The 18112-nt window shown below is 47.7% G+C and overlaps 1 protein-coding gene across 2 annotated transcripts in view; it reads left to right on the top strand.

The window, feature by feature from the left end:
* The first annotated feature begins 5436 nt into the window (after nt 1–5436).
* Nucleotides 5437–18112, top strand: part of DSCAM (DS cell adhesion molecule) — a 791005-nt gene continuing 778329 nt past the window's right edge. For both annotated transcript variants that reach the window (XM_032392604.1, XM_032392602.1), the window contains exon 1: nt 5437–5543. In XM_032392604.1, the coding sequence (XP_032248495.1) occupies nt 5501–5543 (43 nt within the window). In that variant the 5' untranslated portion in view covers nt 5437–5500. The remainder of the gene's footprint in view (nt 5544–18112) is intronic.

Genomic DNA, 18112 nt, shown 5'->3' with positions numbered 1-18112 from the left:
CACTGGAGGAAAAAATGGATGGCCCACTGACACTCTTGACCATCTCTGCCCTTTGCATTTCTCAGACCAGAGGCATAATAATGCCCAATTTCCATTTAATCAAAGGACTGGCCACCATGTTATAAATTTATTCAAAATGTTTCCACAGGTCCGGCTGCAGACAGTAGTGATTGTAGATGGTGGTTCCCGTGTAATCCTTATCAAACCAGCTCCCATACCTCATTTTATTATCTCAACAATCTGTAAGGTGAGAAGAGCAGGTATGGTTATTTCATTTTCCAAGGGAAGAAAACTGAGACTCCAGATAGTCTGAACTCCTTCTCTGCTCATGCCCACCATGAAGGGGCGTTTGGTGCATATGGCATATGGTCATTTCTGTTGGGACAGGCTTCTCATACCTCTTGCTTTTTGATTTCAGCCTTCTTGGATCAACTGTGTCTCCCCCAAACCATATATTGAAACCCTAACCCTCAGTATCTCAGAATGCAGCCTTGTTTAGAAGCAGGGTCATTACAAGATGCAGATGTGAGTAAGATGAGGCCGTACTGGATCCGGGTGCGTCCCTTATCGAATATGTCCTTATAAGAAGAGCAGGAGAGACACAGACCTAAGCAGCGGGAGAAGACCCCGTGAAGCTACCAACTGGAGTGGGGCATCTGCAAGCCAAGGACACTGAGGACTGGGGGCCACTAGAAGCTGGGAGAGGCAGGAAGGATTCTCCTATGCATGTAAAAGTATAGCCCTACCAATGCCATGATTTTGGACTTCTGGCCTCCAGGAGCGTGAGGCAGGAAATTTCTGTGGTCATCCAGTTTGTGGTACTCATTTCAGCAGCCTGAGGACAGGACCCCAGGTCCCATTTGGGCAAATACTTGTCCTCTTGGTCAGAAAGGAGTGAGCCACCTTCCCTTTGGCCACGGTTGACCTTTCCGCCTGAAGTGCCTCCTCAGCCATCCCATCTATGGGCAACCCCAATCCCTCCTTTAGAACATGGCTCAAATGCTGCCACTCCAGAGATGCTCTTCTTGATCCTAGAGAACATGGAGGAGTAGACGGCAGAATTCGGATGATGCCTCTCCCCAAATGTCCATTGTTTCTTATTTAGCTTAATTCAAGGGGGCGAAGAGTAGTCCCTTTGACTTTGCGTCTGTTCTGCTGGGGAGGCTGATCCAGAGCTGTAGGAAGACCATGGGGGGCCGGGAACGATTCCTTATGGAATGCTTTCAGGCCAAAGGTTAATCTTCAGGTGCCAGGTGTTACCATTAAGTTGGAATACAAGGAAAGGACAATTCCATTGTGGGAAGAGGTCATGTCCTCTGGTAGATGGAGAGCTGACCCCTTCCTCTCCCTCCACCCCCAGAAGGCACTTCAAGAATATGACCTTGAGAGAGTAAGGTGCAATTGAGACCATCTGGAGGGTCCATGGAACTGAATCTCTTTAAGGCCTCTGTATTAATATTTAAGATTCTGGAGGGCAGGGTGGAGATGCAGTTCTCTGAGTTGGAGAGCAAGCCTCCCATAGAAGTTTCCTTGCTCATTGTACCTTCTGCATGGCATACCCGCCTGGCCTGCCCCTTTCTTCTGTCTCTCCTGCCCCTCCACCTGCTTGGGGCCAGTTTCAAATTTCACCTGCAGAACTCCCAGAACTCCCGAGGGAGTTTTGAAATCAGAATTAAAACCTAAATGTATTTGATAAAGTTCCTGGTGTCTGCTTGATCAGGGGAGAACACCCCCTTGCCTTGACTCAGTTTTGCACATTGACGTCTTTTTTTTTTTTTTTAAGATTTTATTTATTTATTTGAGAGAGAGACAGAAAGCGAGTGAGCGCAAGCAGGGGGAGTGGCAGAGGGAGAGGGAGAAGCAGGCTCCCCGCTGAGCAGGGAGCCCGATGCGGAACTTGATCCCAGGACCCTGGGATCATGACCTGAGCCCAAGGCAACCGCTTAACCGACTGAGACACCCAGGTGCCCCAACATCCTTTTTTAAAAAAGATTTTTATTTATTTATTTATTTATTTATTTATTTATCAGAGAGAGAGAGAGAGGGCACAAGCAGGGGGAGTGGCAGGCAGATGGAGAAGCAGACTCCCCACTGAACGAGGAGCTTGACATGGGACTCGATCCCAGGACTCTGGGATCATGACCTGAGCCGAAGGCAGATGCTTGACCGACTGAGCCACCCGGGTGCCCCAGCATGTTGACATCTTAACTGAACCCGAAGGCTCAGCTAGACTCTTTCCTCCAAAGACTTCCCCGAGGGTGAGTGGGAGGTGCTCTCTTTCTCTTCTGAATTTCCCCATGATGTTCTGAGCACATGTTTCGAGTGGGCTTCGATTTCTCCCTACATTCCATTTCACAGCTGTTTACTGAGTGTGTCTGCAGGCCGGGCACTGTGCCAGGCCTTGGGCACCGCTTTCTGAGCAGGACAGATACAGTGCCTGATTTCATGGAGCCCACATTTTGTGGTATATGTGTGCTTTTATACTGAAATATGTTCTAAAACTATTTGTGAAGAGAGTGCCGTGTTAGGCCTATTCTCGATCATTGTTCACCTATTCAGTCTGTGGCAGATACACCAGGTGGACCACCACAGCCCGTTGGCTTCACGGGGGATGGGACCGATGCATTTGCACTGGGATCCTGCCTCCTGGAAGGGCCTGCCCTTAGGGTTAAAAGCTCTGCCATTGCCATCTTGAAAATTTTATTACTTTTAAAAATTTAAAAACGTACTACTTTTAAAAATTACTTTTACTCCTTCAAAATTTTTTCCTGCATTTATGGCTCCTGCACTGTCCTGTCTTCTGCCAGTTTCTCAGGAGGGGTTCTTGCCTGCCTTCTCCCTCCCTCCACGGTGCCCCAGGTCGTGACCAGGCTCCCCCGCCCCGACCCCATCCTGCAATCACCGCCGCTCTCCCATCTTGCGGTGTCTGGGTGATGTTGGAAGAGGAGGCCTGGATTCTGCCTTTGCCCTCAGTCGGCCTGGTAGGGGCCCAGGTGTGCACAAAGGGAGTGTTGAGATTGGGCATGTGCATGGTAGTGGTGTTTTAGGGCAGAACCTAGTGGAGACTGTCCCTGCCCCAGGCTGCCCTATTCCACAAGTGACTTGAGCAGGGCCAGACTCTCACCACCTCTGACCCAGGTGCAAGTGCTTGCCAGCTTGGAGACAGAAGCTCGTTGAGGATCTCCTGTCCCCTGTGCATTGGGGTAAGGGCCTGTGGGGAAGGGGGAGTCCTGGTTGGGGGCACAGTGCATTGGTCCATGGAGGGGGTGAGATGTGAGCTCTTGGTGCTGCACTGAGTCCCAGGCACTTGCCAGGGACTATTCCCATGCTCAAGGGAGCATGGCATTAGATAGGGAATAAAAACCACCATGACAGGTTGAGAGAGACTGAGAATGAAAGGGCAAAGTTTCATATTTTAGGAGCTTTAAGAGTGCTTTTCCCCTTTCTGAGAAAGGAGTTCCCCATTTTCATTTTGCATGGGATCCTGCAGCCAGCCCTGCTCCCAGACCCAGCAACAGCCATGCCTCAATTGATTACAGTGACCACACATGCTAGGGATTTGCCATCAGATCTTCCCAACCATATGAGTGGGGAGCCTTGATCATTTTCATTCTGTCTATGAGGATAACGAGGTGCAAGCTGCGCATCCAGGAAGTGGCCAAATTGTGCTCTGATGTGAGTTGTCTGACCCTGGTACTCGAGCACCTGACCATGACGGCTGAGAGGAGCCTCTCGCATGGCTGGTGTGCAGTTAAGATTTTGTGAATTGAATGCATGGGTGGAGGAGCTGGGTGTGGGAGCAGAAATCACGCCATCACCTGCCCTCCTGGACTGCATTTAGGAAAGACCAGAGCATGAGCGCCCCGTACGAGCAAAGCCAGAGGACACGGGGCTGTGTGGTCGGGCAGGGCTGGGCCTGCGGTCCTGAGTGGGCGGCAGCACGTGACCACCTGCAGCTGCCGAGCAATGGCGAGCACAGCATCACTGGCTCAGCTGGCCCTTCCTCCTACACAGGGCCTGGCCATCTTGTGCCCAACTCTGGTAAAGCACCATTTTGTTTCTGCCTCACCATCTGCTTTTCCTGTTCTTTTGCGAGCTGTTCTAGGTGTGCTTATTTCCCCTTTTGCTCTGGAGGGGAACGTGGGGCCTAGGCAAAAGACACCCAGTGCTCAGGAAGCCCGCTCATTTCCCATGAGACCACCCTCCTCCACCCCAAATGCCTCTCCTCAGTCTTTATTGCCCTGTCTCTGAGCATTCTACCTTGGATCCTAAATTGGGGTGCATTCCAGCTTTTTTCTTTTTTTTTGCAAAGTGATAAAATATGGATGCATGCCCTTTTTAAAGCTTTTATTTTAATATTATTGTGACTTCAAGAACCATACAGAACATTCAGGAAATACTATCATGCTGGCTTTTCACAGTAATGTGGAAGGGGTTATATGTTTGGAATTAACTCAAATTATCAGCAATTTTAATCAGTTTTTTTTTTTTGCACCATTCAGAGAGCAAAATTACAATTGCCTGTGTTTGTGTGCGACAGTGTATTTTAGATAATTAAAAATTAGCCCGTGAAACCATAGAGATCTTTATAGGAGCAGGAAGGATTTGGAGGCAGCCTTTCCCTCCAGGCAAATGAACTGGACTTTTATGAGAGTAAATACGAAATCTGAATCCAGCTGCACATTTTATTAAAACTGCTAACATTTCATGGTCACCTCTGCTTAGCTGGCAGCCTTCCGGAATAGTCACCCCTGGCCGTATCTTATTAGCAACCTGCAAGAAAATAACTAAAAATAATCGGCTGTTGACATGATTATTTAAGCCTCTAAGAAATGCATCCTGATGACTGTGCGTGACCGTGTGGTGGCTGCGCTCTCCTCCGTCCTGCCTCCAGTCCGGCTCCACTTCTCGGCTGCTGCTTTAAGACTGCAGAGCGCCCCAGCGGCCAGAGGCAGGGGAGGGGGTCCCCGCTCGCCTCCGCGCCGCTCGCTCGCTCCGCGCCCGCCCGCCCGCCTCCCAGGCAGGGAAGGTTAGCGACGGATCACTGCGATTCGGGCCGCGGGAGCGGAAAGATGAGCCTGCCCGCCCGCCTGCTGCCTGGATGTGGAGGCTGAGGGCTGGCGCACGGGAGGCCGCTTGCTGCGCATTCGGGGCGCCGGGTGCCCGGGATGAGCTCACGCCCGCGTCTGCGGCTCTCTCCACCTGCCGACCTGCCGGCGGCCCCCTGAGCTGACGGCGCACCTGGGCTGCAGCCCCGCCGGCCCGCTCTGGCCGCAGCGTTGGGCGCGGCGCCCGGGAGCAGGTGTGCAGGAGCGCAGCGCGCGGCGAGCGCAGCCCTCGCCCCGGAGCCCGGCCGCGCCGCGTGCCCGGGCGGCTCGGCAGCAGCGGCGGCGGCGGGCGGGCGGCGGCCCCCGGGCAGGTGGCGAGCGAGCGGAGCCGGGCGGAGCGCGGGGGGCGAGGCCGGCGCGTCGCTCGCGGGAGGCCGGGGAGCAGCAGGGGCATGTGGATACTGGCTCTCTCCTTGTTCCAGAGCTTCGCGAATGGTGAGCCTTTCGGTTTGGGGTGAATTTCATTGCTTGTATGGACCGGAGTATGGGGGCATTGGATGCATGGGTGAAGTCTTTCCCTTCTTCTCCCCCAATCTGTGCTTAAATTGTCATGCGTTTCTCTTTTTACAAAATATTATATTTATTTCTTTGGGGAGGAGAGGAGGCAATGTAGAGAGGCCGGGGGGGGGAAGAATTGCTCTGTAATCATTTAAAGGAGCTTACCTAGCAAAGTGACGGCTCCGAGCTAACTCCGGTACTAGATAGCTACCTCATTCAGAATAAACCAGGTTTGGCGAGAGGAGGAGAGACCGGGAAGATCACCACTTTGACACATTATAACCTCAAAGGGATATGACATTCCAAGTGTGGGCAGGTGGAGGGTCAATTAAGAACACTTGCTTTCACATTCAAAGCTTTTTGAGCTTTTAAAAGATGTGCTTTAAATCTGCTACAATTCATCCCCGGCAGCAATGAAGCCTTTAAGAAAGATCTGTCCTTCCCCCCCTTCCTCCCCCAACCTCCAGGGTACTACATATTCCTCACCGTCATTTATGTAAAAATATGCACTCATAAGCATGACATCATCTGAGATGTTGACAAATTTTTAAAAACACCTGTACAGTTGTACAAATGACATCAGTGAATATCGTAAATAGAATTCCTTTCCTCACGCCCATCAGTATTACATTTTAAAATGCTTTCTTCCTGGGGATTTGGAAAGCTATTGCTCTTGCCTGAGTCAGACCCAATTAGTAAGTGTGATTGCACCTTAGGTTGCCTGTCACTGCGTAAATATGAACTTACATGTATGAATGGCTTCCTCTCATTTGGGAACGGGGGGGGGGGAATTGTCATCATTTAGCATTGCCTGGGAATAGCTAGCTACAGCTTAAATTCCCATTTCAAATTTTGGAGCACAAATCTGCATAAAACGTATGACTTGCTGACAGTTAAAATTAAACCATTAAGCAGAATCCCCTATCCAGGAGAGAGGGAGAGAGAGAGCTCGTGGGGGTGGGGGTGAGAGGGAGGAAATCTCACCCTGGTGAGAAAATGCCAGAAGCCAAGGGGAGGCTCTGAGATTTTCTTGGAAGATGCACAGGGAAGCTCTGAGTGTTAGCTGCATAGGGGTGCATGTTTTTTTTTTTGCCTATCTAGATAGCATCCTAAGAATCATCTCACTGACAGGCCAGAGGAAACGTATAAACTTTGTAAAATTAAAAAAAAAAAGATGACTAAGAAAAGATGGAGCTGAAAGAAGGCGCTCCTGAAATTAACATGGAAATGATGCTTTGCTCTGTAATATAACCTAAAGCAAAGTGTTCAAACTTTCATTTGGAGGTTTCCCAGCCGGAGAGATTCGCAACAAGTTCTGACATGACCCCATCTTTCCCAGAGGGCACTCTACCTCTTCTGCAGCCTCGTGGGAATTTACCTTGGGGGGAGAGATCTGCTGTAGCTAATGTGTGGTGATGCCTCAGGAAGGTCGGCCCTTTCTGCTGCTCTGCTCATGTAAACTCAGAGAAAACGTAAAAATCACATACGTCTCTCCCGTGTCTCCAAGCCTTGACGGCCTGTCTCACCTGTCAGGGCGTACATCTCTGGACTCCTCGGAAAGACCAGGATCATAGGAGGAAGTGAAATCTCCATCCTGGTGGGAAGTATGTGTTTCAGGATGACAGAAGACTGAGTGCCAGTCAATCAGTTCTCACTTTACAGTTTCATGGTTAGAGGTGACAAAAATAGTATGGAAGAATTTCTGGTACCGTCTCTGATACAAGGATGCTGAGAGTGTGTGTGACTTTTTAAAAAATTAATTTTCATACTAAAAGAATCACAAGAGAATCATAGAGAGTGAGAAAATTGTGTAAAACCTCAAATATTCTACATGGAAAATATATGCAAAGACTATGTGCATATGTATGAGCATTCTCTCTCTCTCTTTTTTTTTTTTGAGCATTATCTTCTTACATCTTTTTCAAGACCTTTAAAGTTGATTGATAATTACCATTATTAGGACTGTAATGAACACAGGTAGAGGTCATAATACAAGGCTGCACATGCAAATGAATATTTTACGTGGCTGTATTATGTGGCCTGATGCTATCTATCAGAAGGCTATGGAACTCTCGTATATAAAAATGGCCCTCTCTTTATATGACCAAGCATTAAAAAAAATTAAAAAAAGAAAGGCCCGACTGTAGAGCTCTGGGCTCTTTCATTTTGGGGTAGGGGGCGGGGAATCAGCTTTAAAGAGTTTCTCAATGAATGATATTCAATGCCTCCCGTGCAAAGGATCATAAAATATATGGTCAGGTGAAAATAGACTAAGGGTCCAATTTGGAATGCTGTCTGTTCATAGGACCACATTCAAAAATGTGAAATCAGATGGTTCTTACCTATCTGAATGAGACTTGGAAAAAAAAAAAAAAGAAAAAAATTTTTTCAACAACTATCGTAGTTTAGTCTACCTTAATTTTGAAAAATTCCTGAATGTGTGTGATAAAAGATCTATGAATTCTAATACTTAAGCTGATTACCGCTAGGCCTCAAACAGCAAAATGTCTGACATGATTTTAAAGAAATCTGTTTGTAACAGGTTATGCGGTTTGATATTTTGGGGGGTGCTAACAAAATAAGAACCCCCCTTGGGCATCTGCATTTTCACAGTAGGCAACAGCATTTTTCCTACTGATGTAATGGGATGTACATTTATTGCTTAATAAAAGCATGGTTGCTGGACAGGCTGCAGACAGGGTTTTGGGTGACAGAAGTGAGTGAGCAGTCCCTTCATGGGTTAAACCCTTGAATGAATTACCTCACCTGATCAGGTGCTGTCATCATGTTTAAAGCAGTCAACTTGTTCTGCAGTGTTCTGGAAATACTCACGGGAGACCTTCGGTTATAGTGCAAGGAATCGGGGTCCATGAATGTGCAGACACACATCCACACACACGTCCCTGGATGTCCCTTTAGGACAGGATCATGCTGCATTGTGTTTAAGCACAATTTCTTGTGGTTTTAACCCCACTGAGCACATTCTAGTGTAAGATTCTTGTTAAAAGCATAGACAGGCCTCTGGATAAGCAGACTGAGGAACAATAAGCATATTTATTACATAGAATACATTTTTGCCAGTATCTCTGCGTCTCTTTGGATGTACACACGTGTCCCTGACGTCTTTTCTTGACCCACGGACTCTTGACGTTTGCTGCTTTTGCTGTTTTCAAGAAGCGCGTGGAGATTAGAGAAGGTGGGGGGGTGGAAGAGAGACAGGTATTCATCAGAGTGGAGGTGGGGTGTCAGCCCCTTGCGGGCCTCACCAGTTCATCTTGACAGGATATTACATACTGCAAACTGGACATTTTAATTTAAATTTAGGAGTAGACCTTTGTACAAATGCGCCTTGAGGGCTTTGAAAATGACTTTTATTTTATTCATGTAAATACACGCAAGTAAACAGTGTCATTAGGTGAATAATTTCAGGGCCTCCTGCCCTCACCACCCTCCCGTGTTTTTATTAAGCAGATTCAAATTCTATCTCAGAATTTCAGAGCTCACCTGAAATTTCTAGGTCCCTTAAGCTGTGTGCTCCTGCCAGATGCCCTCTGTAGGAAAACAAAATGCCACGCAGACCTTTAATAAATGCCAACCCATCCTTCTCTACTTCTTGACTCCCTCCTGGATGCCACTTTAGCATGATCACAGCTCACTGCTGCCTCGGGCAATCAGGGACCCACTGGGCAGAACGGGGACAACATACAGCATGCTGGTAGGGGAAATAATTTTGACCAAAAAAAATTGCCAATCTAAATCCCTAATTCCTGGACCTCCACGTAGCTATCAAAGTGTTTCATCATTGATGCGTCTGAGATGAGAGGCAATGAGGATTTCCTGACGGGACTCATGCAGTGTGCATTGAAACTTGATCTAAAATTTTGGGCTAAGAGAGGAAAGAGAGAGAAAGAAGAGGGAGAGAGAAAGAGAGAGAGAGAGAGATGGAGAAGGTCATTTTCTAAGGAGAGACCTATGAACACTGCAGGAGACTAGATATTTATGTTTGAAAAATTAAAGGATGCATTTCTCAGTGGATGCATTTACAAAATCGACGGCATCCAAATTTCACAAAATTAGCTGGATTGTCGGGGTGAGACTGTGAACTGCCTCCTCAGCAACTGACAGGCGGTGGAGACGATTCGTTCAGGGTTCGCTTAGGCAGGGCGTCCAGTAGCATTTTCTTGGTTTGCCCATGTGTTGGGTGCAGCCGGGAAAGCAGGCAGGGCCCCGGGGCGTTCTCGTGCAGACGGCCGCGTCTGGGCATTTTCTTGGCTGCTGGGCGGAAGTGCACGCTGGCTCTTGGTGGCCGAGGGCCGGCCGGCCTAGGAGACGGAGAGGGGCTGCTACCTGCATGTCAATTGTGTCCCTGCCGTAGGACACTAGTGGGCGGCAAACCTCACAAGACTGGTGCAGCCAGCCTTCCTCAGCAGAGCCGGCAGACCCGCCGCCTCCGGGGCAGCACTGCTGTGTGCGGCGATCGGGGCTCGGAGGCTCTCCTCCCCGCGATCTCTCCAGCCCCAGGGCCCGTGGCTCGGTGCACTTGTCCAGGAGCAGCGCGAAGCCGTGCCGGGGAGGCAGCGTCCGGGCGTCTTTGTTTCCGATTTTACAAAGGAGGACCCCGTTGGCAGCACTGTTTTGAAACCTAGAAGGTGCATAGAAAGGAAGGTTGCATTTGCATAGCCCCTTCCAAACTGGCGGGGGAGCCGGGCCCAGGCGTGTGCGTCTCCTCTTGGAGGTGGCAGCTCCAGGAGCAGCCCCGCGCCTGATTGGCTGACCTTCCAATGTCATTCCAGGAGGCGCTGCTTGCTTCTCCTCCTGCTGATGGTGACAGGGGTGATGCTGCCGCTCCCGAGCCTCTGCAGTCCGTCTGTCTCGCTGCCACGCAGGGCTCTGTGGCCAGGAGCCCCCTCCCCGCTCCCCCAGGCAAATTGGGCAGCACCTGTTCACCTGGGCCCGTGTTAACTCTTCACCTCCCAGAGAACTGGGCACAGAAATTCCCATCTTCTATGTCCCTCCCCCCCCCCCACATTTGTGTTCTTTTTAATGTGTGGAAGATAGGAGAAAATTCAAAGTTGCATTTCCCTCCCTGAATTTATGGGTTAAGATAACACGGTGGGAATGGAAGATTCCAGGAGCCCGACACGCACCCAGTTCTGGATTCGCAGGGTGCAGGCCACAGGATGCCTTCTGCAGGTGACACCATCCACCAAGGGGGCAGGAGGGAAGTACCACGGGGCAGATAGATGACTGGTGTCTGGCTCAGAGGTTGGATAGCTTCTGGTCAGGATGCTGGGCAGGGCTGGATTCAGAGACCCCAGATTAGGTCCCTGCATTATCCTCTTTCATAGGACCTTGGCCATGCTCTCGACAGTGTCTAGGGCAGTCCATAGCTGTTTATTTCTTTGGTGCTTATTTGGCTAGTGACTGTCCCCCTCTCTAGAAGGTAAGGTCCACAGTTTAGATCCACTGTGCAGAGCGCATGCATGGAGTAGGTGGAGATGGGTGTTGGCAGACTGAGTGAACGAAGGGACAGATGACGGACAGAGCCCTCCTCCCTTCCTCACCTTCCCCTCCTCTCTCCCACCTCTCTCCCGCCCCCACTTCACCTTTCCTTTGCTCCTTCTGGGCCCCAGTCTCGAACCATGGTGAGAAAGGAACATAAGCAACTGTGTGGATTCCTTGGCTCCTGCCAAGGACCTGAGGGCTTTAGAAGCGTTTATTTGCTAGAAATGCTCCTGGGGCATTTTTCTGTCTTTTCCAAAATGGATTCACATTTGGAATCAGCGCTGGGTCCCCATCACAGGAACATTATGGTGATGCAGTTGCTTTAGGTGCTCTTCCTGATGTGGATTGGGTCAAATGTCACAGAAAGTAAGTCCATAAATACACCAACCCCCTTGTTCTCAAGTATATGCAGCTAAGTGCACGATTCAGAAATCCTATACAATGTTTACCGCCCTGCTGCATTCTGAAAACCAGTCAGAAACATGAAATCGACACAGAGGTTTCCCTTGGGATTCTTGGGAATCCATTTCTTCATCAAAGAGCCACCAGGGACATCAAAACAAAGCTCGGTTTCTTAGGCCTTAATTGTCTTAAAAAAAATCACATTACTATTTTTTTTTCTTAAGTATCCCATTGATTTATGAGTTTCTCAGCGTTCTCTCTTTTTGCTCGTTTTGCGCAGAACCAAATGTAAAAGTTAGTTCCTTCATCAAAGTAACATGAAAGGAGTAAGTTTTATTCATTACTGAAATTTCGACTTATCAGATTAGGTGTCATAATTTACATTATTTACTATCTTTTGATACTTGGTGATCTGTATTTGTTCTGTGTTGATCAATGATTATGGTATTTTAAAAAAAAGTCATTTGGCTGGGTGAATTTTTGGTCTTTAAGCTCCCTGGAAATATGTAAATATATATCCTGGTTTAGCCGAGACGGTAGGAATGGGGTTGATGAGATATTTGTCGAGATAAGAGGAAGGAAGGGGCTCCTGCACAGAGAGACAGCATGACAGAGATTAATAAATCTTGCCCGCATCCCTATTTAAGTTATTTTTACGCAGACAACAGTGAGTAAGATTTAAGAGTGAGCAAGCAGTCCTATTTATAGAACACCGTTTTTAAATGCAGTGGTTGAGACAGTGAAAGAAAGAATGGAAAATGCGAGAGATCACCTCCATACTGAATGCCGGCTTCCCCTAACTTCCCGGCACCATAGAGAATTTTTGCAGGAGGCAAAAAAGGCATGCCAGCCCTTGCTGAGGTCCTGAGAAATCACTTTGGACACTGCAGATTGTTCTAGAAACGCTCCCTGGGTTTAAGTCTGTGTCTGACTCGGAGGTGGGGTGGGGAGCCAGTGTGTATATTGTTGGAAACTGGGCCTGGGTAGGTCTGAAGAGGGGAGTGCAGGGAGAGTGTGGAGCGTGCTGCGTGGGCACAGATCCTCGCTGGGCAGTGCGCATCGCCTCTTTTGCAGGTCAGCCACAGAAAGTAGGACCGCCGAATCCGCGGGCACGTTTGTACCAGAGTGATTACTGAGAGAAGGGTTCAAATTTAGGCTCTTGTGATGATCACAGCTTCCTCCACGTTAATCGGCGACTCAAGTCTGGAGATTTAACTTGTTCTATCCGCTCTCCTAAATGGGCAGGCCAGATGGGCAGGCCAAGTCACCACAAGCTGCTTGATTGACATAAATGTTACCGGACAAAGAAAAGAGAACACACCTGCTCTTAACAATGAACACGTCTTCCTTCCTAACACTGCATCTGTTCCTTGTAACACTTTGGTTTTACTAGTCTCAAGTGGGCCTTATTTTCTACTAAGAGTAGAACGTTTGAATTTGTATGGAAATACTGCTGGTTTACAGGTGGGAGATGTGAACAAAAGCCACATCCTGACCTACCCCTGAGCGCGGACGCTCTGAAAAGCATTTGTCTTTTGTCTTGTGAAGAAGCATCTGTAAAATGGGCCATTTTGTGGCCAACCTCTCCAGACTGTGGAATGTGCATTTTTGCTGAGGTGGTAGAAGGAGATGTGAACTATTTTAATTACTGATTTTGACTGATGTGAGCCTTGCCTCTTTTATTATGTCTTTTAAAGATTTTATTTATTTATTTATCAGAAAGAGAGAGAGCACAAGCAAGGGAAGTGGTAGGCAGAGGTCGAAGCAGTCTCCCCACTGAGCAAGAAGCCCGATGTGGGATTCGATCCCAGGACCCTGGGATCATGACCTGAACGCTTAAGTGACTGAGCCATCCAGGTGTCCCGAGCCTTGCCTCTTTTAATATTGAAATGAGGAACCAGGAAATAGTTTTAAGCTTCATTTTACACAGAATTTAAACAATTCTTATTGTCTGCTGTGCACAAATACAGTGAAAGTTTAGAGTTCTTTTTTCTAGATACCTGAACTCTCAAATTACTGGATATTTCTGCAAAAGCTACAGTGGTGATAACACTCTCAGTGCAGATCGTGATGACCTCAGGGTCCCCAGGTGCCCTCTGCATCCTCAGGGGACCTCCATGAGGATCACGTTCAGCTGGGACTAGAACCCCCAGGAGGCAGGATGCTTGCCGAGGTGGCCTGCGCCACACGCTGAGGAGCCGGGCTGTGTGAAATGGCCGACGGCAGTGGAGACCCTCACCATTCACGCCTTTTCCTAATATTGAGTAAAACATTGACATTCCTCATGAAATCTCTGGTTCCTCACTCACTGATTGAACTTCGGGGTGATGGCAAGATTTCTGTGATTATGTCCTAAGACAGAAACAAAGTCTGAAGATAATTAGAACCATTGCAGTTCTGTGTGTTTTTAAATTTTATTCCCCCTTTTTTTCCTACATAAAGGACCTGAGTTATGCTGTGGAAACTTTTGAGTAAATATATTTTCTCATTAGAGAGACCCGAGATTCATCTCTTCTCTCCACTGTGGCCTGATTTGATCTTGGGTTCCCACAGGACACCAGAAACCCCAAATCCCAGCCTGCTTAATTACAGTGTTTATTTCTTAATATTGGCTGTAGAGCATTTTTAATAACTGATTTGTAGCTGCCCGGGTAGAAATAACAATGCTTTGTAGTATTACATGGGAGACTTCAGGGGTGAGCTGAAGACCCCGACTCCAGCTTGGGCAACTTGATACCGTAGACGGGGCTCCATGGGTAATTTGTCACCCATCCTGGAGCTGGTCATTGCAGTTCCTGCAAAGGGTAGTCACTTGCCTATCTGGTGGCCAGTGAGCAAGAAATGCATACCAAATGTGAAATGCTCTCTAAGGAAAAGAATTATTCTTTCATAAATTATTTAGGTTGGTGAAACCTAAGTTAGCAGTTCCTGTGTGGTACCTTGACATGAGTGTAGAAAGCAAGTGGGATGGTTAATTACCAGATACGTGTGTATTATGACTCGCCAAATCAATACCTGTTAAATCTTTGGTGGCTACCGTTTTACAATAGACCTGATGGATATTTACATAGAAAGCTGGGAGGAAAAATTTTGACCTACACGTGATATTGGTATTTGTCTTGGGCAATTCCTTTGATCAGTGGTTCGTCTGTGTCTTGTGGCATCTCATGTCACCAGCCCCAACCACCCCCCTTGTTATTTATGGTCACAAGAGACCCCTCATTCTCTCTTTTGCCCCATCGCTGATGATGGGAGTAGGACAATATGCTGTGGGCTTTGGTGGCATCGGGTGCTTGGAGGCAGTGGGAGTAAAGGTTACGGGAAGACCAAAAATATGGAGAAAGGGGCTGCCCCAGCCCCCATGTCAGGGTAACAGGAACAGACGGGAGGAAGGAGGAGGCAGGCTGCCTCCACTGTGGGCCCTGTTCTAGTAATGTGCCTCCGTCTGGACCTTCTCAGCTATGGATCAAGGCCACTGGTCCTCAATGCCCATATGGGCTGGGGCAGGGAAGAAGGAGCTAAGGAAATTTCCTGGAGAGTTGTTCCCCTCAAGAGTCTCGTATTGGAGATTCTAAGGCCGGCACCATTTTGGGAATGGGCTATAGCTGGAAAAAGTTCCTCAGGTCTCCTTCCAACGTGTACCTTTGCCATCATTTTCCCCACCCCCATAGGCCCCCAACTTCGTGCAGAAGACTCAGCTAATAGTTTATATATTTCCCAGCTCTGACCACCAGAAAGTCTGGTTCTGCAGCTCTGGGGGATGCATGGTTTAGGAAACGGCCTTATTTTTCTGATCCAGGTGGCCCATAAGCCACCTCTGGAAACACACACACTTGGAAAGGGGCTTCCTGGCCCCTGCTGGACGTAGAGGGCCAGACACTGGCTAGAAAGCCAACCCAGTGAAGTTTAAAGTGGACTTCAATTCTTGGTGAACTCTGTATTGAGTAATGATTTATTGGCAGGGATTAACATATGTGAGGCTAGGTAGTCATTGACTATTGTATCAATTTGGGCAGGTTGGGGGAGAGATGGTGGTAAAAGCTGGAAACAGGGAAGACCCTGAATAGGGAGAGGTGTGACCCCATCAGGGCACTTCTAATTTGGCTGCTAGTAGCTTGGGAATCATTTGCATCTAAACATATATATATATGTGTGTGTGTGTGTGTGTGCATGTATATGCATGCCATTTTTTCTTATTGTCAGAGTTTCTTGGATGTTCTGGCTTATTGCTAGCATGTGCTTTGCTTTTGGACCTGGTTCCCTTTTTTTTCCTCACATTGACCCCTTCCTTGCTAGCAGTTGGAGTCCTAGCAGAGAAACCCTTTGAAACCTACATGTAGTCCCATTGCTCCAAGCAGGAAGCCAATAGTGTGAAATCGAGTGGGTGATTGTACTGAGCAGTCTTGAGAGATGAGCTAGGGCAGATTGAGACAGGACAGGAAAATGGATCTGTTTGCAGCTTGAAGTTTTGCTTTGGTGCCAACCTGGGAATATGACATATGCCTTCATTCAAATATCGGTGCTCAAGCTCCTTCCAAAGTCAGATAAAACCACTTGGGGATCATTTGCTCTTTTGGGTTTTCTTGGCCTCTGCCTCCTTCTTTGAGGCAGATGACCCCAAATTGGCCGTATTTATCATATGAAGCATGCGCTGTCATGCCAAGTTGTCACAAAAAGAGAAAATGGCGCATCAGGACATATATGCATTTTTAGACCTTGTCACATGTATGATAAAATTGAGGACAATTACTAGTGGCAGAATAATCCTTTCAAAACACCGTGTCCTTGATTTTTGAACTAAAATAGACTTGAATGTGTGCTGGAGAGAGGCCTAAATTCAGAGCCTTAAAAAATATCCTTTTGTGTCCTGAGATCTTATTTTAGATAATATTAAAAATAACTTTCCCTCCTAGGCATCTTAAACAAGTTTGATGTTATAATGCTTTGGCGATTTTATTGTGATTCACTGCAGAGATTATCTTTTTAGAGCGGCTGTTTTGATATTTAGCTTTAGAAGAAAATGGTATGAAAGACATCACAGGCTGAAGAAATGTGATTTCTGCTTACTCAGAACTACAGGAATTAGGGGAGACCCCGTTTCTTTGCAACAATAGGCTCCTACTCCTACGTTCCCTTAAAAGGGGGGCATTGTGCTAGGAAGTCAGCAGCTCTGCCGAGGGAGTTCGCAGAAGAAGATCTCGTCTAAAATAGCTCCTAGTCCCTCTCTGATCTGGAGTTCTCAAAACCGCCGCAGTTTGTACGGACTGTTCTCTTTAAAATTTTGTACCGGCGCAGGTCACTCTCTTTTGATCTCTCCCCCGTGGGAAGGGCATAAATATTTCCATCATCAAGTTTAATGACCTGCAAGAGACTCACGAGTCATTGTAAATGGTTAAACACTTTCCCTAGAAGAAATACAAATGAGAGGTTGTGTGACTCAGATTTATTATTAGAGTAAATCACCTTAACCCGTAGAAAATATTTATTACATGCTGTAGTAAGTGTGGAGTGTTTTCCCCTTCGGTTCCTAGTATCTGCCTCCCTCTGCAAGCATGAGCATCATTAGGGCCGGGATGTCTAATGGCCCAGCTGCTTAGGGCCGGGCAGGGAGCCCCCTGCAGTGGAGATGGATTTGCAGGGACCAGAGAGGCTTTCGGCTTAGTCCCTTGTCATTATTTTCACCTTCCTCTCTCTCCTTGGAAACTGAAGCAAATATCTGAATCTCTGTGCACACATGAGATTATGGGAAGAGAGCCATATTGCCCCAGGGTCCAGAGCCTCTGCTGGCTTTTACTGATTTTGCAGGGGGTTTCTCTCACATGGGCAGGTTGGAGGCACCTGCAGTGATCCCTTAGCTGAAGTCTAGAAGCAAGGGACAGGGTCCTTTCAGCCTGTGGGTGACCCACTCAGGGGTGCCCATGCAAGTCCAGAGATCTTTGCATGGGGGTAGGCTGGTATTTAAATATTCTTCTAGAGGATCCAGGCATGGGCATTCTGGGTTCTTGGGAAGCTCTAAACAGAGCCACGAGACAGGAGGTAAACTCCGTGGAGCTATTATTTTAGGCAGATGGAAATAAAAGCCTCCCTCTCCCCCCTGCCCTTTTATGATTTGATCATTTTGAAAAGGAGTATGATCTTGACAAATTGTGGCCTTCCGTGAAATCAGTGGTTCTAACCAGGGGCAATTTCACCGCCCCCCCGCCAGGTGACAATGGGCCATATCTGGAGACATTTTCAGTTGTCACAGTTCTCTTGGGGGAGGGGATGCCACTGGCCCTGGAGGCCATGGATGTTGCTCAATGTCCCACAAAGCTCAGGAAGGGCACCCCTCCCCCACTGTGATAAATAATTATCTGGTCCAAAATGTCAGTCTTGCAGAGGTTGAGCAACCCTAAGTTAAATAGTGTGGGGCTTAGTTCCTACACCAGAATATCAGGTTTGTTCTTCTCTGTGGATGCCGTAGTGGCCCTGGAGAGACAGCAAGAAGGAAGCTGTTCTGAATCTCAGTTATAATTCCTGGGCTACCAAACTCATCGCTGCTGATACTTGTTATTGATTAAGCTTTATTTACTATCTGCTTTTTTTTTTTTAATTTTTTT

The sequence above is a fragment of the Phoca vitulina genome, unplaced genomic scaffold (assembly GCF_004348235.1).
Source record: "Phoca vitulina isolate PV1807 unplaced genomic scaffold, GSC_HSeal_1.0 scaffold68, whole genome shotgun sequence".
Lineage (NCBI taxonomy): Eukaryota > Metazoa > Chordata > Mammalia > Carnivora > Phocidae > Phoca > Phoca vitulina.
This window is presented reverse-complemented; position numbering and strand designations above follow the sequence as displayed.